The sequence below is a fragment of the Leptonotus elevatus genome, chromosome 5 (assembly GCF_054856555.1).
Source record: "Leptonotus elevatus isolate MCC_2025b chromosome 5, RoL_Lele_1.0, whole genome shotgun sequence".
Classification (NCBI taxonomy): Eukaryota; Metazoa; Chordata; class Actinopteri; order Syngnathiformes; family Syngnathidae; genus Leptonotus; species Leptonotus elevatus.
In genome coordinates, this window is record NC_141243.1 from 4,787,239 (window position 1) to 4,812,770 (window position 25,532).

Consider the following 25,532-nt stretch of genomic DNA (forward strand, 5'->3'; position numbering starts at 1 on the left):
TGCCCCATTTAACACAAATAAGTTCATTTCCCCACTCCGCTATGCATGTCCTCGTTCACTATTCATTCTAAGTTATTGCTCTTTTTTTTTTAAATTTATACCAGGCTCGAGGTTTTCAATCAATTCAATTCAAGATAATACAATTGCGGCCCCCTGAAAGTGATCGAACCAATCAGCATCCTTTTAGGGAGAAATCGCCAGCAGCGATTGGATGAACGAATGTGCCGTAAACAAAATGACTGCATGCTTGTAAATATTTGCAGCTCACAAATTGGATTTCTGGCCGATGTTTGTCAAACAAAGAGGCACGTGGAAGATGGGTGGGAATCATGGAGAAGTCTACTAATGGACTGGAACTAATTGTAGATTGTGTCTTCAAGCAATTGAGAGGAAAATGGAGGGTAATACTTTGATGCAACCAGCAGAGGTGCTGTTGATTAAGTCTCGGCTAAGAAGCGCAGCATGAGACAGGCAAAGTTGAACAATACTGAACACCGGATGTGGCAAATCCAAGTCCAGAAAGTAAAAACCCTGCCACAGTTTGGCTTTAGCCCCTTGTGCTAGCTAGCGAGCTCCCTAGCTAGCTCCCCGGGTGCTCATTTACCTGCTAGGGAGCTAGCACAAGGGGCTAAAGCCAAACTTTGGCATCTCTGCTGAACACAAATAAAAAACAATAGTTTTGGTTTTACTCCCATTTCTGATGCAATACTTTTTCTAGACACACAAAAGGTCAATTTCTCTCAAATATTATTCACTAACTGGTTGGACAGCATGACTGTCATGATAGCATGACTAAGCATGTTTATATTGTCTATCATAAATATAATAATATATATATATAAGTTATAGCTGATCAAGGAAATGTAGACAAATTCTCATTCTTATATACCGAATGCCAGCTTTTTTATTTAGTTTTTTTAAAAAGTGCCTTCTATTTTCCAAACTGTTTCGATCTCATACCCAGATGGATTTGTGAAACAAACGATGTTGCGAGACGACCCATCTGGAGTGTCTCTGACTAGAATTAAACAAATGCATTTTACCAAAGGTGTGAATTCAACTCACTCTCATTATTGTGTATTACGAAGATATTGCTGTGCAGCAAAAAGAGCACGGATCTGCACATTTGGTGAGTTTTCTGTTATTAATTGGAAAAAAACAACAAAAGATATTGGTCTTTGTGCAAAGTTTCAGCAAAAAACAAAAACTCACAAATTCTTGAGATGCATACTTTTCCTTGGACTTGAATATTTTTTTCCCATCAATCCATTTCCTATCATTGTTGCAGCTATAGACTATAAAAAGGTTCACAGAGGCGGCGGCCATGTTGGCAAGGGAGACTTTGTTTTCAACCAGCTTTTGAGTTTGGAGACAAATGTTTTTACGTTTTTACAATTTTAGTCCATACATTTTGTTAAATGACATCTTTAATATTTTCTTTCCAATGTTTAGATGTCAATCGTTATTTTTTTTTTCATATAACTTTATTGAACAATTTCCAGCCAATCATATAGCGTGACATCATCTATAGGCGACCCCGAATAAATCTGGCAGCCCAATCACATTTGGTACCGACACCGTATCTATTGCTGCGTTCGAGGATGGTCGGAAGTCGGAGTTCAAAGCAGGAAGTGTGTACGGGAACTTGGAAATTCTAATTGCGATGTTGGGGGAAAAAAAGTATCCCGTTTTCACCGACAGACTACAAGTGACGTCACTCTGCAATGGCGACCGTGAATAGTAATGCACAGTTTACTTGAGTATAAAACTAGACAGCTTTCTTCGTTCATAAATATTTGACATAACACAACGTACGAACATGAAATATATGGTGAACTACTGAACTGTATGGAATGCTTATGAAATAAGATAAAAACAATAAATGAAGTAAAATTGCGAGGAAACAAGTTTGCTGGAGATCAAAATGACTTTTGAGGACCAAAATAAAAAAACAATTGATCTCTAGCTGCCATTTTGGTTGTTTACTTTAATAAATCCAACTTCTGGCCATCCTCGAATGCGGCATATGTATTCGTATCTATGGCGTTATTTACCGGTACTCGGGTGCTAATCGTGTATATTCCTCTGGAACACGCTATTTTTAGTACAAAATACAGTTGTTGTTTTTGGAACACAAAAGTGAAACAAGGAAGCCCGCTAACATCGCAACTCGAGCAACCAGCTGTACAAAGTCATTATTCTACCCGAGCGCCAGCCAGGTAAGTTTGGAGAACATTTTCACAGATTCAAGAATATATATTTTTTTTAAATATATATATAAGTAAATAAATAAATAATTTTGTACAGTCCAGTAGTGAGTGTTTTTAAACCTTGAAAAAAAATACCAGTACTTTAATATAACGAACAAACATCCCCACGGCCTCATTTCAAGGTTTTGGTACCAATTTTAAAGCTTTACAACCAGGAAGTACAAATTAGGAGTGCAGAAAAGAGCCATTCATTTCACATCACTGATAAACAGATTTATAAATATTACGAAAAATTATATTTCAGGTCAGCCAAGCCTTTGACTCTAGATAAACAGACCATAAAAGGAGAAGTAAATAGTGATGCTGAGCCGTGAAGCCGCTATGCTAATCACATGTATTCAAGTCATTTTTTGCCAAGCTCCTCATCCAAGTCAATTTTCCATGCCGTCTATAGAGTGAGTTCTCCACTTAGGTGTCTTTCAAACTCAATTTCAAAAAGAGTTCAGGGCATGAGATGGCAGCGGCCTCACTGTTGGTCAATCATATTTTCTCATTAATTTAAAGACGCCGAGGATGACTTCTGATTGCCACATGAATAGTAATGGCTCCTGGTGGACGAGCATCCCTATTAAATTCTTTGTCCGTCTGTGTGTGTGTGTGTGCGTGCGTGTGCGTGTGTGTTGAGGGCTCTCGCCAGTGGAAAATGCTTCAGCCACACGAAATTGTTGTTGTTGCAGATGAAATCATCCAGTCTGGATGCGCGGCGGACTGCATGCAAACATGACTCCGACGACAAATGCATGTAAAATGTTGTATTGCTCATGCCAGTGTGTCACATACACCACTCGATATCACGGTTCGAGTTCCTTTATCAAATTTGGCGGCACACCCAAAGATCAGCCACTTTGATGCAATTTGAGCTCCAATTTGCAAAAGCAATTACGGGTTATGAGCATTGCGCTGCTAAAGCGTATCCGTTTTCATTGTGATGCACGCTTTATAAGGTGGAAAATCACACAGACCACAGATCGTTGGCTCATCCGGTAATCGTCATTCGGCGGCTCTTCCTGATTACCACAGCGTTGATGCCACATACGAGGCCGCAATGAATTATTCAAGAGCTTGTCTGCCGCAATAAAGGACTTCCTACTGGTCTCATATCACGTCTGTACAGCATGGGCCGAGAGCTCAGGCTGCACAGGTATAATGTCTCCACCTAAAGGCAACCAGAGGAACTGAATATGCTGTCCTGCTCTTGACAACCACATGAAGACGAGTATAAGTTGTATTACAATAAAATGTTATACAAATGCCTTTTATATCAAATGAGAAATTAAATGAGTTTATAATAGTGGAGAATATGTTGTGGCTTTCTAATTCTAGTTCCCGGTTCTATTGTCTTTAAAGCAGACCTTTTCAAATAGGGGGGGGGGGGGGGGTGATTGAGAAGGATTCCATGTGTTTATTTAGTGTTTATTTCTGAATGCAAACTTTGGACTCTACATTTAAAAGGATTGATTTATGGTTTTATGAATCGATATTGGGCTATGAAGAGGAAAATTTATTTGATTAATCTTTTCTTTTCTTTTTTTTTTTAACTCAGCCCTACTGTTGACTGAAAATGACCTCACAGTGCCTAAGCTTGCAAACGTCCCATGGCCAAACCCAGAAAATATTACAAAATGGCAGCCGCCTGAGATGGATAAAAACGGGAGGATTTTTAAAAAAATTATTATTCATATTCCAAAAACTCAAGATTAATCAAAAAACTGTGTTTAGACTAGTGGGGGCGTATAAAACCTATTATTGTTAAGAAATTTTTTGACATGGCGTAAGACAAAGCCACATTTTTTTTGACCTCTCTATTGGCTATTTCATTCATGTAATTATTCACTTCTTTTGTACCAATGCTTTAATTTTGAGATAAATACATCCAAGAGGAGCATGTGGAATTTTTTTGTCTCTCTGACGAAGTTGTGGACAGCGAGGGAATGATCAAGCTAAGGTTTCATTGATTATGAACCTCGAGGAGCAATCAAGTGAAAACACTGTTTAAATTATTTATTTATTTAAAGCTAAATTGAAGCGTAGTTCATCTTAAGGTTCTTCCTTTTTTTTTTGGGAGAGAGACAGTTTAAGTTTAAGGTTCTTCCATATTTATGAACACTTTATGTGCAGCAATGCAAAGTCATCACGATTCCTCGGTACAAAACTTTTCCCAAGTGTCACAATAATAAGAATTTGTCAGGGGGAAGTGAAATCACATGAATCCAGAAAGTTTTTCCTTAACTTTCTCTTCAATATTTGAGAAGTATTTCATTTGGGCAAGCAGTGCTTTGGCAGCTTGGAGTTCTCCTGCCAGGTAAAAATAAAATAAAGACAAGAGCACAAAAAGAGGTTCAACTGATGACTCATTCGGCGACGTAAAGCTTCAGCATAGATTACAAAACTAGCACGCAATGAGTGGGAGGAATGTGGAAGACGTTTCAAAGGAACTTCTTGATGTCTCACCTGCACGCAGGGCGCCGTCTATCTTCACTGTCAAGCCTTTCAGTTTCCCTGCAAGCGAGGAGGATGCGACAAGTTCAACGACTGCACATGCTCATGAAAAGGACCAGCGCTTTCATTGCGAACCTAACATTGCATCAGGTGTCTGAATGCAGAAAGTACACCAAAGTGAATTTTGGGAGAATAGGAAAAAATAAAACTTTCAGGAGCTTCAAACGGAAGTGCAATTTGTCGTGAATTCCTGCAACCTACTAAGTCAAATTTTACACCCATGGAGGTCAGTGTAATATGGAGGGCCGAAACTGCCAAAATTTAAAACAAATAAATGACTAAAAGTGAAAATAAAAATGGATATGAAAAAATAGAATTCAAAAATGAATTTCAAAAATGTAATCTAAATTGAAATAAAAACAACAAAACATAATTTTTGTATTTATTTCAACATTTATTTTTAGATTTAATTTTTATTTTTTGAAACTCATTTTTCTTTTTCTTTTTTTTATTTGTACTTTTATTAATTTTTTTATAGACATATATATTGTTGTTTTTATTTCCATTTTTATTAAATTTTTTAGAATTTAATTATTTAATTATATATTTTTTGAGATCTGTTTTTATTTTCACTTTTATTTATTCATTTTTTATTTCTGCATTTTTGGTCGTCCACAGTGTAATACCCCTGAGGCTGTACAAAATTCAATGTTGACCATGTTGCCATCTAGTGGAAGAGCATTTGATTATTCTACCTGTCACTATACGTTACTGGCATAGCTAGATCAATAAAAACTCAATTAACTTTCATACCAATTAAGTCAAATTGCTTACATTTTGTGTCTTGGCTGATCTTATCGGCTTCCTCTGGAGTCCGTGCTTGTTCGAGGGCTTCGTTGATCTCCATCAGCTGCAACAAAAACTCGGGATCTGCGCCGGAATCCGTGCCGTCGTCGATGTGCATCTCCTTTAGCTCCAGCTGGAACGCAAAACGATTATGCATGACATGGCGACATGCCGCATCTTTCAGACGAGACAGTCGGGGGAGTTTGAACTTACCATATAAAGGCCGCGACTCAAAGGCTTCAGCAGAGTGTTGTAGGCTTTGTTGACGAGCGCTGACTGATGTTCAGAATACTCTTGTTCTTCCTGCAAAAAAAATAAAAAAATTCTGCTAGATTTTCCTTTTTGCAGTGCGGAACCATTGACACATACAGTACTCTTAAGTCGACGTTGTGGATTAACTTTTGGATTTAACTTGTGTTTTTAATGCCTTACACAAAGTACGTTGATGAACCAAAAAAAACAGAAAAGGAACTTGTGACCAGGAACAGGTCTCAACGCAATTAAGGCGCCAGATTCTGATGGTTGGCCATGTTATCTGCCTCGTAGCAAGTCAATTATATTTATCTCACCCATTGTGGACACGCTAACTCTTGTAGCTAATTGCAAACATTAATTTCAACAGTTTTATAGCTATATTAATGTTACCTTGAATTTGTCAAAAAGTAATAGATGGTAGTATTGTAAATGTCATATGGAAGTCTCCTTAGTCGTCAAGTCTTCGTAAATACAATTTGCATATCCTTTTTTTTTTCCCTTTCTCTACCAAGCTGCAAAAGATGAAAATAAGTTTTTAGCAGTTTTGAAACAGTGACTTTTAAAAGGATCCCCGACTGTCATGACAAGTCTGCTCTATATTATTTATTTGGTTGTTACAAACATGACTATAAGAATCATTTTCCAAAAATAATTTCCAGTTTAGTTCAGTGCGTAGTGAGCTGAGCAATGTGAAACGCCTGTTAAGAAAGCAAGTTAAGCCTTGTAGCGTTCCTAAAGAAACAACATGCGATCGGGAGATGATCGAGACCTCGAGAGTTTTTATTGTGTCTGACAATTGGTGGCCTCTTTTCGACTGCACTAAAGCTATACACGGGTCTTTCTGAAGACAAAATGGAAACAAATGTTGTTGACAGGTGTGAGTGTACTTCGAAGGTAAATGCAGTCTGTCTGTGAAATTTGTGAAAATCAATAGCTTCACCAGTGGGCCGGTCGTCGTTGAGCTGTGTTTGTAATAACAACCAATGCAGTAGTTGGCTGCCTTTGTATAAGTAATGGCTTTTCTATACGCCACGCGGAACCCCGAGGCTGAAAGATGTCTAATTTAAAAAAAAAAAAAATGGCCGGAGGGGGTATGAATAAAATGGCCAAAACACAGGCTCTGCGTCAAGAAACCATCGCAGCCTCCTCGTCTTTGCAGATTGTGACTTCAGGGCGCATTGCCTCACACATTCCCTATTCCGCTAAAGTCAAGCAATTTCCTTTTAATGTTCGACAAGGGCACGTTGATCACCTGTTTACCATCCATTTTCTTTACCGCTTATCCTCACGAGGGTCGCGGATGAGCTTCAGCCTATTGCAGATGGCTTTGGGCGGAAAGCATGTGACTATTTACCATTTGGTCAAAAAAAAAAAATCAAGGCGTTTGGCATAAAAATAAACAAGTATGTTGAAGCATCAAAGGACTCTCTGCACTTAAATTTTTTTTTGCCAATAATCAACGTCACAACTAAAAGGTTTTGTTGTGTGCGCTTAGTGGTGCTCCGATCGATCATCCACTGATCATGATCGGACCATTTCTGTGGAAAGTTACGGCATATGTCGATCACAGAAATTGATCATCCTAAACGAAGTTACTTTTAATACTCACTTAAACATACTTCAATGGTGACAATATACCACAAGATGGCAACAAAGCAATACCTGTATAGATTTGGTCCAAAAAAATAATAATAATAATCGTTAAGCTTTTCAGTGAATAACGCAGGATTGTTTTTTGGGTTTTTTTTTATCGACAAATATGTAATAATTGAAAGAGTTTTTAAAAAGTTATTGATTTTTAATGTATCGTACTACACTTTTTCTAAAATGTATGTTTACATTCGGTATTTCTAAATAACAGCACTCTGTTTTTTTATGGCATTTTCTAAAATACTATTCGCCATGATAATGTGGTTACCTAGTTACCATGTTTAATGTGTAAAATAAAGGAACTACATTTAAGTACAATGGATGATACTGCCCAATAGTGAAAAATACAACCACAATAATAAACAATGGTCATTTATCTAATCAACATATGGATCGAAGAAGTGTCAGATGAAAGTTTAATAACATTAATCACACAGTTCCTTTCCTTATATGTTACCCAATTTTCCTTGGCCATTTTAAAAACAACAGATAAAATCAGCATAAAACATACAGTACAGTTTCCTTTCAGAAATAACATTTTCTATGGCAAAAATAAAGAAATCAAAAATCTAACCCAGGAGAGTAATCATCATCATCATATTTCAGAAATGTGCCGTTAAAATTGATAAGATTACTTTCCAAAGGGTGTTTATTCATGTATGTTGAGGGCTGTGCAGCACTTCAACAACACGAGGAGAAACGGCAGACCACTCACAGACCAAGCTCCTGGGCTGTTATCCACTTATAAACCCCTGCCTACCGCAGATTTCTGGCTGAAGTTGTCTGGATGTAGGGAGCGTTGGAGCTGCAAGTATCTTTTCTGAAGTTTGTGCGTGTCCAGTGCAAATGTATCTTCGCTGTGGAGGGAAAAGGTCATATATATTATCAATTCATTATTTGCTTGAGAATTTATTTTTATTTTTTTACCTATCCTGCCCTCATTTAACGCTGTGGTTACATTCCAGCGACCAAGCATTTTTTTTAAATATATTATAAAAGTTCAATGCATATGTACTGTATATGCATGTGAGGTGCATGTATTATTTTTGTCCACTTGGGGTCACCATCCTCACATTCTAAACTGTAGTATCTGTGACGTACGTTTAGCGTATATCTGCCTGGCTTGTTGAGTGACCGGGAAGTGAACAAATGAGGGTGTTCAGTCAACTGGCTGTTAACTAGCTTTAGTGTTAGCCACTGTGTCTGTAAAGTTACGGCGTCAGTTCGTGTCATCAGCAGGTTGGCTAAGAACTGTATTTCGTAAACGCTTGTTTAATAAAGCATCAGCGGTTTCCATCCACGCTCTATTCTAAACATCTGTTATGTGTTACAATTTGGTCTAAATAGCGGTAGGAGTCTATATTCAATTTTCTAACAATGTAATTGCACCATAGCTGTGCAGTTGCATAACACAGGCTAGTCGTACTTTGCAATATATTCATATTTACATTACAAATATTTTGCCAAGGTGGTTGCCTTAACTGTGCAACTCAAAAAAAAAAGAGAGCTTGAAATGAATTAATTTATTGAGACTGTTTATTGTTGAACATATGCACTTTTGTAATATGACTTAATAATTTATTGGACAATTATTTTGGCATGCCGCAAGTTATGGCTCATGGATTCCTGGATCCCAGCTTGAGAACCTCTGTGCTAGTTAGTAACAGCTGCCTCTTTTAAAATGCTTGTTTGTTTGATTTTTTTGTAAATGTGCATACACTTTTGAATATTTGTACTGTGTGTCTTCTTGTCTATTGCTGAACCTCGAGTCCGTAACCAAAGCTGATTGATTATGTATGTTATGTATGACATGAAGGTTGTAAGATGCTCACCAGTCCATGATGCTGAAGAAGGATACTCCCTCATCAGGAGGCTGGACTACTTTACAGGACGAGCAGAAGAATGTAGGGCTTTCGTCTAAAGGTTCTTTACACTTCCAACAGTTCATTTGGACATTGCATGTGCTGTAACTCCTGATTGACGTGACGCTCCTGAAGTAGAAAGTCCCAATGGTTCCGAGTGTCGTCTTGCTGCTCCACGTGTCCTTTGCTAAACCCACAACCAAACAGTTGGCTGGACATGCAACAACTTTGAAAGCTGCCGGTCGACTCGTCGCGAGCCGGCTTGCGAGCGGCAGCATCCGGAATGAGCCAACCGTTCGCAAAATGTTCAATGACACCATTTTGGGAGTTCTAAAAAACACCCTATTGGAAGTTGTTTTGCAAACAAATACAAACATATAAGCATCTCCAGGAAGCGGCGTCTTCTTCTACGTTTAATAAAACGTCACATACTGCCACCTATCGGTAGGCGGTGACGGTCCATGGCTGAAGCGTCTGGATTGTGCTCGGAAAACAGCGGCTATTGCTATTAGCATTAGCTGCCCTAGCCACGAAAAGGCAAATATACCCTTCCAGTGGCTCTGGATTTAAACACACGCCTTCAAACACAGTAAGTCGACACTTCAAGCTGTTTTCTCACAACTTGCCGTCGCCCCGCTCACATCTCCGTGGCGTTTTTCCCCCCCAATTCAAGTTCGACCAGATGACACAAAGAGCCGGGTGGTAAACATGTAGCTAGCTGGCTGGCTAACAGCACGCAAGGCTGGTGCGCTGAAGACGTTCGTGTTAAGTAGACCGCGTATTACATACACGTGTACTATGTCCCCCCAAAAAGGCTCAAATCTATTTTGCAAATCCAAATGTTTTATTCTTTAATTAATATCTTCTAGTTCAGTAAGCCATGTTTGACAAATCCCATTCGTACTAATGTTGCCGATGTTTTACTTCTCATTAATTAAGGTTAATTACATTCCCCCCACTCAAACTACGTGAATTGTTTTTTCCTCTACATTTTATTCTCACACAAGCTAAACATATCGAATGATGAATCACCCTGTGTATATTTTTGTTATTTTATTTTTTTAATTTAGAATTCACACAGAAGCTCATGGCAATGAGAGTGGCGATGGTCCATGAACGCTCATGGACTCGCAGAAAGCTGCTCATCCATCACCAACATCAACAGCAACAGGCACTGGAGCCCAGATAACATAGTGAATCCGGTAAGTTACACAATTGTACCACAGGCATGTGTGATGCGAGTAGAAAATAAGGAGCTCTGAAGCTGAGCCAGTATCAATTTGCTTTTTGGCCCACGACGCAGACTTGGTGTCCTCGACTTTATAGTTTCCGAACAAAGTAGACGCCCGCGATGACCGCCAGCGCCGGCTTCTTATTGTCTAAGTGTAGGTGTGTTGGGGAGGTGAGGGAAAAGGTGACAGTAGAGTATCCCGGAGAGGCAACTGGTTGGAGACAGCACTTTCTATAAGGTAAACAGGATCTCTGCGACTGAAGGTCGAGGGAGGTGCTTCTCAAGGCCCCCACAGACAATACTCTGGGTATTATTAACGGAAATGGCTAAGAATAGAGAGCTTGCGAGAGAGGTGGCTCCTCTGGCCGTCGCGTTGTTTGGGTTAATCGTGCCAAAACGGAACATCATCTTTAGAGGAGTCCCTTATCAAGCTTACAAGCTGGGCGTGCCGCACACACGCCAAGCCAGGGGCAGGTTGGGAACACTGATGGGCAATATTGGCTAAAGAGCTGACGCGGAATGTTGTTCACTGCAAGCGGGTGGACTTATTGCTTTTTACAGATGTGTAAGTAGAATCGATTTTCTTTTTCTAATGCTTTTGAATAATCGTATGTTCATTTATCATTATTATTATTTGTATTATTTGCACATCAGAAGCTAATACCAAAGGTTGTTTTTTTTATGTAGAGTTGAATGTCTAAGATCTATTATGTGATGCTGGTGATGCTCAAAATGATGAAGCAATTGAAATGTAATTGTAATTATAATGCCCCAGAGTGCAATGGTCAGCATCATAAAATGTTTTCTGCGTAGGCAATGCTTTAAGTAACATTTTAACTTTTTTTCCACTGCAATGCGTGAAAACAATAAAACACGTTTTAAACACCGTTGACTTTCAGAGCAAAGGATTGAGACGAGATCATCATTATTTCACTATCTAAACTTTTTTCTCTCTTTGGTACTTGATTATGAGATTTTCGTAAATAAATATGTGCCCTAACTGAAAAAAAGATTATGAAACACCTGTCAATGGCACAACTCCACCAAGCGGAACTGTTTTTAACACCAGGGTGTCTGCTTGTCGATGAATCCTCTTAAATGAGATTTTACAGCGTAAAAACATTATTATTATTATTATTATTATCAAAGATTATGTTTAATCATAATCAAATTGTCTCTTCAAATGTCTCAGATATTGCCAATAACACAAACAAATATTGCCATCATTTCTGTGGGATCACTTGACAGGAATATGATGCTCGTTCAGTTGTGTTTTTAATCTGTTAAAGTAGCGATGCAGTCATGAATTTATGCATGAGTGAAAGAAATGCAGCCTAGCAGCTTATGTTGCTGCAGTCTAAAGTACACTTTTTAATGACACGATGACATGATGTGTGAAGAATATGGTGAATAACTGACTAAATGGCTCAGCACCATTATGCAGTAAACTCAACCGTGAACTGCATGAAACTCTGAGTTATTGGCAGCCGCAATTTTTTAAAATATATTATTGCATATATTAATAGTTTAAACTGTAATTGTACCACAAACCGTGATTCCAAAAAACTTTATCATTTCAAATTCATCTTACAATATCATGTAAAACAAAAACTTGTATGGAAAAAACTCTCCCTAACATTTTCAACATACCAGTGTTCTTAAATTATAAAACATTTTAGCATGTTTCGTTTACACCAATTACTACTTGCCTACTATACAGTTATTCAGTGCCATCTTGTGGCACCTTATGGTGTTACAGAAAGCCCAAAAATATGCCGACATTTTGTAAAGTTGTTGTTGTTTTCAGCAGACACCTGAAGAAGATAGGTTCCGGAGGAAATAAAAATGCAAAAAGGTGATCCTTCATTGTATTTTATTACATGAAGATTTTTTATTATTTTTTAGATTTGGCTAGCAAAATAAGTTGAACCAGCTAAAAAAATATATACCCAAAATAATGCGTTCTTGAGTTTAAATGCTGCATATAAATGCTAATACTTGCATAATTTAGTATATGGAAAATGTCTTGAAAATACAGATATTGTAACAATCCTTGAACTGATTGTTGATTTTCTCCATAGTCAATAAAGGATAATTAGGTAATAGATATAATAAATGCCCCACCACCACTGGATTACTTAATTCCATCGCTGCTAAAAATGTGGTGGTTGTTTTTGGGGTCTATGCCAAGAACCCTAACTGTGAAAATGGGATTATTTTCTTTTGATTTATGCACATATAAATGATTGAAAGACTATAAGAAGACGCAGAAAATTGCACTTCATATTTAATTGACTGATGAGTTTTGGCTCAAAAGCCCACATGCAGTATGGCACCCCATTTCAAAGATTAATTGGACCTGTTAAAACAAAAGCATCATATCCATTAGACTAAAGTATATGAACGAGCACTTTGTCAGAAAAGGCCCGAAGCTCATTTTCACACAGTCGTCCAATTGAGCAGTTCTCAATTGATCACATTTTGTGACTCGTTTCTGTCAAACCTTTTAAGAAAAATTGAACAATCGGTGAGAAATACATGTGCACAGTTCTTCCAAGTAACAAGTGGAAACAATATTTATGACGTGAAATCCATATCCCCGCTCTACGAGCTGAGCCACAGCCAAGCATTTCATTCTCATTATACTTGTTTGCTCAAATCTGTGCTTTTTTTTTCTCTCACAGATAAACCATGATCCCCATCACGGAACTGCGGTACTTTGTGGACACACAGCCAGCCTACCGCATCCTGAAACCATGGTGGGACGTGTTCACGGACTACATTTCCATCGTTATGCTCATGATCTCGGTGTTCGGTGGGACTCTGCAGGTCACCCAGGACAAGATGATCTGCTTGCCCTGCAAGTGGGTGGTCGATCAGACCTGCAAGAAGAACCTAAATTCATCATTCACCACACCGTTTTCATGGGAGCCCAAAGGAATCCAGTACGATTTGGACCGCCACCAGTATAACTATGTAGACGCCGTGTGCTACGAGACTAGATTGCACTGGTTTGCCAAGTATTTCCCTTACCTGGTGTTACTACATACCCTTATTTTCTTAGCCTGCAGCAACTTTTGGTTTAAGTTTCCCCGCACGAGCTCCAAACTGGAGCATTTTGTGTCCATCTTGCTAAAGTGCTTCGACTCGCCATGGACCACCAGGGCCCTGTCCGAGACGGTGGTTGAAGAAAGTGACCCGAAACCGATGAAAATGAACGGCTCGATGGAGCACAAGGAGTCGGTTATCAGCGAAGACGTGGAAGCCAGCGTTCCGATGCTCCAGAGAACAAAGTCGCGCCTCGAGCAGGGCATTGTCGACCGAACCGAGACGGGGGTTTTGGATAAGAAGGAAGGTGAACAGGCGAAGGCTCTCTTTGAAAAAGTCAAGAAGTTCCGGATCCATGTGGAAGAAGGCGACATCGTGTACAGGCTGTACATCCGACAGACTATCATCAAGGTCATCAAATTCATTTTGATCATCTGCTATACAGGGTATTACGTGAACGATATCAAGTTCAGCGTGGACTGTAATGTCGATATCGAGAGTCTGACGGGTTACAGCGTGTATCGCTGCGCTCATCCGCTGGCTACGCTTTTTAAGATCTTGGCCTGCTTTTACATCAGCTTAGTAGTCGTGTATGGCTTCATCTGCATGTATACGCTGTGCTGGATGTTGCGACACTCCCTCAAGAAGTATTCCTTTGAGTCGATACGAGAAGAGAGCCGATACAGCGACATACCCGACGTGAAGAACGACTTTGCGTTCATGCTGCATATGATCGATCAGTACGACCCGCTATACTCCAAGCGCTTTGCCGTGTTCCTCTCAGAAGTCAGCGAAAACAAACTGAGGCAGCTCAACCTCAACAATGAGTGGACGCTGGACAAGCTCAGGCAGAGGATAACCAAGAACTCTCAAGAGAAGCTGGAGCTGCACCTTTTCATGCTCAGCGGAATTCCAGACACGGTATTCGACCTGATGGAGTTGGAGGTTCTCAAACTGGAGCTGATACCGGATGTGACCATCCCGCCGATAATCGCTCAGCTCGTCAACCTGCGGGAGATGTGGCTTTACCACACCCCGGCAAAAATCGAAGCGCCGGCGTTGGCTTTTTTGCGGGAGAATTTGAAGTCGCTGCACATCAAATTCACGGATATCAAAGAGATTCCTTTATGGATTTATAGTTTGAAGAATCTCAGTGAGCTTCACCTCACCGGGAATCTCAGCGCTGAGAACAACCGCTACATCGTCATCGACGGGCTGAGGGAGCTGAAACGGCTCAAGGTTCTTCGCTTGAAGAGCAATCTCACCAAGCTGCCTCAGGTGGTGACCGATGTGGGCATGCACCTTCAGAAGCTGTCCGTCAACAACGAAGGCACCAAGCTGATGGTGCTCAACAGCCTGAAGAAAATGGTCAATCTGACCGAACTGGAGCTGATCCGCTGCGATCTGGAGCGCATACCGCACTCCATCTTCAGCTTGCACAATTTACAGGAGATCGATTTGAAGGACAACAACCTGAAGACCATCGAGGAGATCATCAGTTTCCAGCACCTGCACAGGCTGGTCTGCCTTAAACTCTGGTATAATCAGATCGCCTACATTCCCATTCAGATTGGCACCCTGATCAATTTAGAGAAGCTGTACCTGAACCGAAACAAGATTGAGAAGATTCCCGGCCAGTTGTTTTATTGTCGCAAGCTTCGCTTTCTGGACCTGAGCCATAACAATTTAACCAATATCCCAGCTGACATCGGCTCCCTGCAGAACCTTCAGTACCTTGCTGTGACTGCCAATAGAGTGAGTATATGACCTGTCATTGAACCTGCCTGTTTCGGCTGTCGGGTTCGAGTCACTATTTTCATTTTGATTGAAAAGGCTCCCGCCATAATATAATCGGTTCCGCTTTCATTGGTGTGCAGGTCTGTGTTTCACTGTAGGGCGGATTTAGATACAGTGCCGTCTCGTGGGTGTTATTGTAGAGTTTTATCAGTTCCATTGGAGCAAAATGCAGAAGCGTAATTGAAGGATAAAAAAAACTATTCCAGTTCACACGAGTTGCATAACAGATCTAGCCATCCAACTTTTACCTGCAGTCAAAACAAAACCAGACATTAAAAGATGTGTTAAATTTCACTTCAAGGAGAAGTCAACCTTCAACATTTCTTGACAACAATATGTTATATGTGACCTCACTAGTCTAAACAGACATTCTGACTAATATTACATATGTGGAATATGAGTTATCTAGCTAAAATCTAGCCGTTTTTATCAATATCAGAAGACGGCCATTTTGCCACTTGCTGTCGACCAAGGTTATCATAGTTTTTGAATTTTTCATTTTAGTTCGTTTTTATTTCGTTCTGAATTTTGTTTTGTTTTAAATTTAGTTAGTTTGAATTCATTTTCACAGCGGTTTTATCAGTTTTTTAAATGCTTTGTTTCAGTATTATTTTTCTTTTCTTTTTTTACATTTTTTTAAGTGTTTCACTGTGTGCAATATTTAATAAACACCATGGTAAAATGAAAAAAAGTAACGCATTTCTTCTCTTACCTAGCATCGCATTTCAGCTGAGTTAAATGAAAACGCAGGCGAGCCGCTGCTAGATGATTTCACTTGTGAGTGACACATTCAAACATTCTGGTTAATATCAAAATAAATATACTTAGAATCACATTAAAAAATCAACCCCAAATGCAAAATGTATTAAATTAATGATCAAAGACTAAAATGAAGGAATTTTCGCTCTAATTATAATTAGTTTGAAAACATAAAATGTAGTTTCAGTTAGCTTTCGTTTTTTTTAAAGAGCATTTTTGTTTTTATTTTATTTTGTTAACGAAAATGTTTTTTGAATTTTACTTTTCGTTATTTCGTTAACTAAAATAACCTTGCTGTCGACTGGAGATGACATCACAGTTACTCAGGGCTCAGGCAACGACCAATCACAGCTCACCTGTTTTCTGAAGCTGAGCTGTGATTAGCCGTTACCTGAGACCTGAGCAACTTTGATGTCATCTTCAGTCGACAGCAAGTGTCAAAATGGCCGCCTTCTGATATTGATTTTTTTTTTTTACTGCTTAATTTATATTCTACTAACCAAAATACCATATTTAGACTGGTAGGGCCGCATAGAACGCACAAACAATTGGCCTGCAACAACACCGTTCTGCTTTCACCATCTAATTGTAACGTTTTCCCCTTCCATCCATCCATGAAGATCGAGAGCCTGCCCAATGAGCTGTTCCAGTGCAAGAAACTGCGCACTTTGAACCTGGGCAACAACTGCCTGCAGTCTCTGCCGTCACGCTTCGGCGAGCTGACGGGACTGACGCAACTCGAGCTGAGAGGCAACCGTCTGGAGTGTCTGCCGGTGGAGCTGGCAGAGTGCCGGCAGCTAAAGAGAACTGGTCTCGTTGTGGAGGAGGACCTCTTCAACACCCTTCCCACCGAAGTCAAAGAACAGTTGTGGCGGACGGACAAGGAGCAGATTTGAACGCAGCCGCGAGTTAATGGATACTCGCTAACTGGTAAGGCCAGTCACAGAAGCAACCCCGAGATGGGATGGCGTCATGTACAGCCAATAAGGAAGGGAATGTGTTCGCCAGTTTGGCACAATTGTTCTTTTACTGCTTAGCTTCCCAACTGGTTTTTGGACGTACACTGAGTCCGACCCATCATCAGGCTATTTAGCAATAATACCAGAACACTTTATTGATCCCAAAGGGGAATTGAAGAAGCCGTGCCATTGCGATGTTTGTTTACATTTTATGCATCTCAATAATTGTGGCGAATTTGAAGTATGCAAAATGATCGGGCCAACTATACGGAGCTTTTTTCTATACATATATAGTTCACAAACACTAAAAGAGGACATTCGTCTGTATTATTGGACGTGTTATGTCAGCAAGCCACTGAGATGCCAAGGTGACCCTGCATGGTCTTTGTTTTGTATTAAGCCCTAGTATCCAAACCAGCGGACTTAGTGTTGGAATCTTGGAGTTGACTCTTTTTGAAAGACTTTATGAAGCAGAACAAAATATTTGAACGTCAAGCTCATTATTTCATGTTATATGTTGCATATATTTACAACCGTACAAACTACGCCGTCAAGTTGACAATCATTTAAGTTTGAATCAAAAATATTGTGTGCCAGCTCCATGTTACCTGGATTTACTTGTCTTGGTTTTTCTTTTATTTGCCCATACTAGTACTAAATTCCAAGCCTGTAAGCATATACTGTAAAAAATATATATATATATATTTAGAAAATTTTGACTGAATGGTGTGATCCAAATTGATTAATATATGACAAAATGTGTAATATATGAGGAGATGTGTGATGAAAGTGCATGTCAGAGGGTCCTCTAAAGACTGTATGTGTAGTAATAGCTTGTTTGGTCTAGATGTGGGAAACGTGACCGACCAGTGTTTGAGCCAGTCCATCATGCAATTCTAAAAACAAACCTCAGAGGAACAGTGATGAAATACCTCGGCTGCTCACAATTTACAAGAAACTTTTTTTCTTTTTTTTTCATAAGTGAAATGAAACGGTCACCTAATGTGGGGAGAATCTTCCCCACCACTGGTCTAAATCCTGTTCGGAATAGAGGAGGGTTTTGCGGGTATATTATCAAATGATACCAACATTGCAAAACAAGCTTACATACCAAGGTCAACGTAATTCACCCCAATCAACACATGCTCATGCAATGTTGAGGAGTCTTGTCACTTTTATGTATATCTGATTGCAGCTTTCTGCACAGATGTTCACCTGATACGCACAATTACTTTGATAAAGTGGAGCAAATGTACTTTTTGTCTATTAAAAACTATACCATAAGTCGTGTACCTGTGAAACGAAAAGAAACAATTAGGGAGGCATGTTTCTATTAAACAGCTGTGCGCCGGCCACTTGCCTTAACTCCAATTCACTCCTGTGTTTATGTACTGTTGTGTTTTACCATTGCGAGTCTAATACTTTGTATTCTTGACCACCTATTAAAGCTCATGTGGAAGACTACTTGGCTTAAAAAAAAAAAAAAACATGGCTGAAACAGAGCAACACTTGTGTATTTTATTGTAAATGTTTTGTAATGCATTGATCATTAATCGGAGCTAACTGGAAACAGCTCATTGATTAATGAGAACCATTGTGGTGTAAGCTGTGCTCCTTTTCTATGATTAAATAGCGTATAACTGTTATTACTTTGCAAACTTATGTTTAGATATTTCCTAATATAATTGTTTGGGTTCGAGAGTGAGAGCCATGGATGTGTGAAATTAAAAAAACAATCAAATACAAATCTTTTGCAAATAAAATAAATTGTGACTCGTCTAATGACTGAAATATTGATGCCATCGTTATTTTTCCTTGATCTAGGCAGGGCAACAAAATTAATTGAGTGGTTTTCCACACATTTGTTTTACGAGAAAGTTTTATCTATTTGACAGCCTTGAGAGTAGTGACAAAGTGATACAAGACCACACTCAACTGCAGCATTTTTCATATGTAATCGAGACGTGCATAACCACTCATAATTTAGTTGGTGTTATATCACTGGTAACCAAATGTTTTAGTTTACAAAGTTTGTTGTGTGTGGCTGTTGTGCTGACTTCAGGCAACGTAAACGATAGAAGGCATTCCCTGTTCATACGACAGCCACGAATTGGTACGTAATCTCGCTAAACCAGAGATAGCCTTAACGCAGTAATAAAATCATAGTTAAAATGTTTCTAACGAAAACCATTATAGGCCATAAATATTAAGAAAATAAAACAACAAACAAATGAGTTTGCCTTCTTGTTGCTAGAAATGTCGTATGCTGGGGCGGAAACCGAGATCCTCCACAAGACCGGGCAACAAACGTCTCGGAACCTTCCTCTGCTCAGTCGTTGCATCCACACGGACTTATTTCGCTAACTCACGTATTCACAGTCGCAACGTTTAAAATGGTAACTTTCCCCCCGTCGTTTTTACTTTAGGAGTACGAAACAGTATCTATATGAGTATATGCCTTCATTGTATGTGTGTTGTTAACAAATCATTTCTGGTTTGGTTTTGGACTCACGGGCCATAATGACTGATATTAGTGTAATGTTTTGTTCTTTGGTGTTGTGTATGTGTGCAGGCTGTTACCCTTCACACAGATTTGGGAGACTTCAAAATTGAAATATTTTGTGAACGCGCACCGAAAACGTGTGAGGTAAGTAAAATTGATGATGAGGCGTAAAACATAGTCATTAAATCACGTCAGATTACAACACTAATGCGAACAAATCTATGGCTTTATCACTTCGCCTTTTAATCTTTCATGACAAAAAATATGTAAACGTGTACTTGATACTATTTCCATTCTACTACATTGCGATGTCGATTCGAATTCAATTACATGTCCAGCCCTAACAAAAACGGACTAAAACCACTAATATATTTAATTTTAGAACTTCCTCGCCCTGTGTGCGAGCGGTTTCTACAAAGGATGCATCTTCCACCGAAACATTAAAGGCTTCATGGTGCAAACTGGAGACCCGACAGGTAGAAAACCACGTTGAATTAATTGTTCCAATGCCAGTATGGTCATGGTCTAAGCGTTTGTGTGACTTGTTCTTATGTACTGGATACAAAAATCACACAGGCACCGGGAAAGGAGGAACAAGCATATGGGGACGCAATTTTGAAGATGAGTTCAGTGAACATTTAAAAGTAAGTACCCCCCCCCCCCCTCCTTTTTTTCCCCTTTTCAACTTTTCACCGCAGTGGTACATGGAAGGTCAGACGCCTTGAAGCTGATGCAATTTGGAGTTTTACCCAACTTTTCACACTTAACTTTTCCTCGCTCGCACCTCAGTTTCAGCCAGCTTCAAAGGATTAACTCTGCGACTGCATTTTGCTTTTACCTTTGGCTTTTTGAGTTTCTTTGCTATTCTTTATTCTTATGACAATTTGGGGGGTACGGATGACGTGAGACGAGAAGAGCAATAAGAATGATGAGACTATAACGTAAAGCAGAAATATTTTCTTCTGTTAAGGGATGTTTAGCCCCAGGACCGGTTTCAACTTTGGCTTGATGTTCCTTTCATGAGCAAAATACTTTTATTTGGATCTTCTTCGACTTCAGTTTTGAGTCCATCTGTGTGCAATGTTCTACAAGGAGCACAGAGTAAAGGTGTAGACTGCTGTTAGCGTTTTGCGCTAGCTGCCATAATGTTTTACTAATACATTAGTAAGTGAAAAATGACTTTAAAAAATAAGACCGAGATAATTCATTTCCAAGAGAGAAAAAAAAGTGTAAAAGCCTCTTTTGTTTGTTTCAGCATAATGTTAGAGGAGTGGTCTCCATGGCTAACAACGGATCGAATACGAATGGCTCCCAGTTTTTCTTCACCTATGCCAAACAGCCTCACCTGGACATGAAGTATACGGTGTTTGGAAAGTATGTGCAGTACATAATGGCAGTTAACTTCTAAGTATATACAAATGCATATTTAATGTCAGCTCACGTGTGTGTTTTTCCCCCTCTAGGATTATCGATGGCTTGGAAGCTCTGGATGAGCTGGAGAAACTCCCCGTGCACGAAAAGACGTTCCGACCATTGACTGAAACTCGGATTAAAGATGTAACCATTCACGCCAACCCTTTTGCTTTGTAGAAAGTGTCATATTTTGTGCAGAGGTAGGCGCGTCAATTAATTTAGACCGTCCTTCATGGTCAATATTGCAAGTCGAACCGCAATGCAATAGTCAATCCATCATTCGTCAAGGGGCGCCTGTCGATGTTTTCATCATTCGGCATTTAATTTTCAGTCAACTTGAGATTGTTTATGTTACTATTCTTTTCTCAGGTGTAACAGCCAGTCAGAGTTTACCTAAGGTTTAACAAGTTGAGCCGTGATTGGTTGATACCTGAGCCCTCAACGCATGATGTCATTTTCAGTCACCAGCAAATGGGAACATGCTTTTTTTTTTTTTTTAAGCTGTTAATTTAAATGTATTCACTTTTTACTGCTGAAAATTGTAAAGTATCACTTAATTGTGAATATTAGATTGTTTAGGAAAATAAAGTAGTAAAAGAGCATCTCCTAGTTTCATTTTTGATTTTTTTAAACTGCATTTGAACATGATTTTTTTTTTTAAACGAAATAAAATATAATGAAATGACTTTTTTGTCATTATTATCCAGCGGTGGGAAGTTAGAAAATGTAATTTGTTAATGTACTTAACTTGAATATGTTTCTGCTGACTTTGTACTTAAGCTAACTGTCATTTCTATTTTTTTCTCCTTTCGTTGTCAAGATATAGCCTAGTCTACTTTTTGAGCCTCCAATAGCGAGCGGTAAAGTCAACCATGGTTAAGATATTGATTGATTGAAGTTTTAGTGTTCTATAAGGTGGAAAAAAGTATTGGTAGAGCAAAATGATTTATGATAAATGTATGTTCTGTTCCAATGTTAAAAGCAGCTTTTCTTTTCTTTTTGTTTAAGTGTTTATATGTGGAAAACAATGTACGTTTGCCATCTCTGTTATTAAAATACACTTTTTGAAAAGTATTTGAACGTTAGATTTCAGCAAAACACTGCAACCGGTCAAGCAAAACATCCCTTCCATTTCTATACACGGTTCAACGGGTGAGCTGAAGACATACTATACAAAGTACATACTCAATGATGTCACTTTATCAACAACTTCACTGGAAAGTTGATGGGTCATTTGGGTCTTTTTTTTTTTTTTTTTTTAAGGTGGGCAGTTTGAATTTTATTATCAGTTTGTTTATGGATCACACAATACCAAAGGTGTCTTATATAAAGATGCACTGTAAAAATGAAGACTGTCATCAATGGTGGACACGGCGCTCCAGACACACACACTCTTCAAGGTCTAACTCCGGTTTAAAACTTTTTTAAGACTATTATTAGCAGCCACTTTTTTACACACAGTGGTGGGATTTATTAACACCAGTCCAAAACACTGCACACGTTCACCGTCTTCCAAGTCCAACTATGCTTACAAATACTGTAGATTTGTTGATATTAACACTGGGATAGCATTTATTTATTTTATCAAACATCCCCCGGCTCCAATTCAAGTGGAATACTAGGCTCTATTTCATTACAGTATACTTTCCATCGTTATGTGCAGCAAATTACATTCTACAAAAGTGACATTTGTTTGCTATCATCTGCATGTTTAATAAAGTTTGTTAATGGAAAAAAAAAACTGTTGAGTGAGATCCCGTCAGTCTGTAAAGTGGATTGACCGCACAACCTGACACGGAAAATGTCAGCCGACGCTTTAAAAGTAAGTTCGCCTTTGGATTCAATATAATGTATGTTTCTAATCTTCATCCACGTTTTACAGTTTTTTATTTATTTATATTATTATTATTATTCCTGAAAGTATATTGCATGAGTGGGCACCTGCTAGCTACTTGGCAGTTAAAAAACAACAACAACAAAAACACAATATCTGTTAAGACGCTGTATTAAACAACGCGCAGTATGGACAAATTTCAAAATGAAATTTTACCATAAATACATGGACGTGAATGATTTGTATTTAAAATACGTGCATCCGTTCAAACTTTATTATCGGGCTGGAACATGAATTTTGTCATCACACCACACATTCAGATTAGATTAGTGAACATTTCGTCAATGTCCATTGCACTATCCTTTCAACCAAGAGCACCATCTAGAGGAGTTAAAAAATATCGCAAGTGCTTCTAGAAGCTTCATTTCCCCATCACTACTTTACACTATATGCTGAGTCCCAGTCACTGCTTTTTTGTATGGAAATTGTGTAAAAACTGTCCCAAAAATATTATATATATATGAAGTTTTCCTATTAAAACAAATGGAAATGCCCATTAATCTGTTCCAGGTGTCTTCCCTGAAGGGCAAAGTGACCCTGATCACGGGTGCAAGCTCAGGTATCGGTGCAGGTACGTCCGTCCTGTTTGCTAAACTGGGGGCAGTTCTGGCTCTCAATGGCAGAGATGTGGATAATCTGAAGAAAGTGGCCAAGGAGTGTGCAGATTGCGGCGCAGGAACTCAGGTATCGATGTGTACAGATGCCTGTTAGTAAGGTCTTTCAATGTAGCTAGTTATGATTTGTATACACTGTGTAGCCCTTGCTCGTGCCCGGTGACCTGACAGACGAGGACACAGTGAAGAGGACGGTAGAGGAAGTCATCGCGCGCTTCGGCCGACTGGACGTCCTGGTGAACAACGCCGGCATTCTGGCTATGGGCGGCATCGAGACGTCAGACCTGGCAACGTACGACAGGGTCATGAACGTCAATGTCAGGTGGGCGTCGTCATGGAGATGTAGTCGCTGTTGGAGGTGGTTCTAATTGGTATTTGTTTTCTAGATCTGTGTACCAGCTGACCCAACTCTGTGTGCCTCACCTGATCAAGACCAAAGGCTGCATCGTCAACGTATCCAGCATCGCTAGTCAGCTATCGGTAAGGATCTTCTCAAGGGCGGAATCTCTACTCGCCTCATGAAATAATTTTCCTCATTCGCTGCCATTGACGGCTATCGACGTTTGAATTATTTCTATTTAACATTTTGTTCCCACTTTTTTTTAACAAAAGTATGAAAACCTAGAAAATTTTTTTTTTATTGTACATTTAGAACAGATATAAAATTTGCTTTAACTTAAAACTACAGTGCATATTCACAGGTTGGCACATGCGGATTCACATATTTTTTGCATTCATTCTTAATTTTATCAGCATTTTTTAAAAATTATTTTTTGTTTGGTTAAACAACAAAATAACACTTATTAATTTATTTATTTATTTACATTTTGAAATGAATCAAGGCGCCACTTTTAGACTGTATTTGCTCGTCCCTGATTAAGCTATTAAAATAAAATAAAGAGCTGCAGGCCACAATTAGGCCGAGTTGGACTTTGATCAGCCCGACTTGAGAACTGTTTTAATCCGTTGTTGTCGTTGCAGTCCGCGAGTGCCCTGGCTTATTGTATGTCCAAATCCGCCATTGACCAATTCACTCGTTGTGTCGCTCTGGGTGAGTCAATCAATTTATCGAGCGTCACTCTAACGATGCACCAAAAAAGAAAGGCAAAAATGTTTGACACTACTGTATATGCTTTTAATTTCAGAACTGGCAGCAAAGCAAGTTAGAGTCAACTCTGTGTGGTATGTTTTCTTCATCCACATCCCTGCAGAAGACACGTTTTAAACCACTGCGTGTTTTAATTCCACAGCCCTGGTATAATAGTCACAGAGGTGTTCAAGAGAGCAGGGATGGACGAGAAGCAAAATGCTCAGGTAAAGACACAGGCACTTATGTTGCTTTTTAAACCACGCATGATCTAGTCATGTTGTAAGAAGCATAAAAAAGTTGTTTTAACAATTCACAGTGGAACCACAATAGGTATTATACGGTACACTCTAAAAACAGTTGAGTCAAAAATAACCAAACTATGGCTCAAAATGGACCGATCCTCTACTTGGGTCAATTTGACCCAATTTAGTGTAAAACAACCCCAAAATTGGGTCACTTTGTATAAAACAACCCAGAAAGTTGGGTCAAGTGGATGGGTAAATTTTTTTTATCCATAATTTGTTCAATAAATATATTATATATGCACTCTTTTCTTTACTCCTTTCAGTGCTTTGAAAGCTGCAAGGAGACTCACGCACTTGGCCGAGCGGGCGACGTGGACGAGGTGGCCCGCGGCATCGCCTTTCTGGCATCGGATGCCGCTAGTTTCATTACCGGAGTCAACCTCCCCATCGATGGGGGCCGCCGCATTATGGGTCCATCAGAAATCACTGTAAGAAATTAGCAGGTGCAATATGGCATTGATGAAATGTCGGAAGCCACTGTCTTACCGTGTCGATCATTAAAGATCTTCTGTCATTAAAATCCGCAAAGCAAAACAAGTGTGATTTCGACGATTCTGACTCAGAAGATGAAAATGGTTTGATCTTTTCTTTGGAAAG

General features: G+C 39.2%; 4 protein-coding genes across 10 annotated transcripts in view; 3 read left to right on the top strand and 1 right to left on the bottom strand.

The window, feature by feature from the left end:
- Positions 1-10,054, bottom strand: part of hscb (HscB mitochondrial iron-sulfur cluster cochaperone) — a 35,767-nt gene extending 25,713 nt beyond the window's left edge. Inside the window, exons 1-6 of one of the 3 annotated variants that reach the window (XM_086075750.1) lie at positions 9,293-9,676; positions 8,221-8,317; positions 5,769-5,858; positions 5,544-5,688; positions 4,722-4,769; positions 4,257-4,565 (exon numbers count right to left, since the gene is read on the bottom strand). In XM_086075750.1, coding sequence (XP_085931876.1) covers positions 4,471-4,565; positions 4,722-4,769; positions 5,544-5,688; positions 5,769-5,858; positions 8,221-8,317; positions 9,293-9,642 — 825 coding nt within the window. In that variant the 5' untranslated portion in view covers positions 9,643-9,676 and the 3' untranslated portion in view covers positions 4,257-4,470. Of the gene's footprint in view, positions 1-4,256; positions 4,566-4,721; positions 4,770-5,543; positions 5,689-5,768; positions 5,859-8,220; positions 8,318-9,292 lie in introns of those variants that run through there. The other 2 variants (XM_086075751.1, XM_086075748.1) reach the window with 2 other exon arrangements.
- LOC147173427 (volume-regulated anion channel subunit LRRC8A) lies at positions 9,761-19,756 on the top strand. Of its 5 annotated transcripts, none has more exons than XM_086075744.1 (5): positions 9,761-9,911; positions 10,393-10,524; positions 13,238-15,356; positions 16,778-17,087; positions 19,689-19,756. In XM_086075744.1, exons 3-4 carry the CDS (start codon positions 13,245-13,247, stop codon positions 17,051-17,053), a joined length of 2,388 nt encoding a protein of 795 aa, XP_085931870.1. In that variant the 5' UTR covers positions 9,761-9,911; positions 10,393-10,524; positions 13,238-13,244; the 3' UTR covers positions 17,054-17,087; positions 19,689-19,756. The 5 variants fall into 5 exon arrangements, with proteins under 5 accessions (XP_085931870.1, XP_085931871.1, XP_085931872.1 ...); XM_086075745.1 differs by lacking the exon at positions 19,689-19,756 and adding an exon at positions 19,371-19,490; XM_086075746.1 differs by lacking the exon at positions 19,689-19,756 and adding an exon at positions 12,361-12,408 and having other exon boundaries at positions 16,778-18,900.
- On the top strand, positions 19,381-21,717 carry ppil3 (peptidylprolyl isomerase (cyclophilin)-like 3). Its single transcript, XM_086075752.1, has 6 exons — positions 19,381-19,512; positions 19,689-19,763; positions 20,002-20,095; positions 20,196-20,263; positions 20,875-20,993; positions 21,083-21,717. The coding sequence occupies exons 1-6, from the start codon at positions 19,510-19,512 to the stop codon at positions 21,207-21,209; spliced, it is 486 nt and encodes a 161-aa protein (XP_085931878.1). The 5' UTR covers positions 19,381-19,509; the 3' UTR covers positions 21,210-21,717.
- A 1,050-nt stretch (positions 21,718-22,767) lies between these two features.
- On the top strand, positions 22,768-25,472 carry LOC147173429 (uncharacterized). Its single transcript, XM_086076972.1, has 8 exons — positions 22,768-22,854; positions 23,437-23,610; positions 23,684-23,862; positions 23,927-24,020; positions 24,522-24,591; positions 24,686-24,722; positions 24,791-24,854; positions 25,199-25,472. The coding sequence occupies exons 1-8, from the start codon at positions 22,834-22,836 to the stop codon at positions 25,373-25,375; spliced, it is 816 nt and encodes a 271-aa protein (XP_085933098.1). The 5' UTR covers positions 22,768-22,833; the 3' UTR covers positions 25,376-25,472.
- The last annotated feature ends 60 nt before the right edge of the window (positions 25,473-25,532 follow it).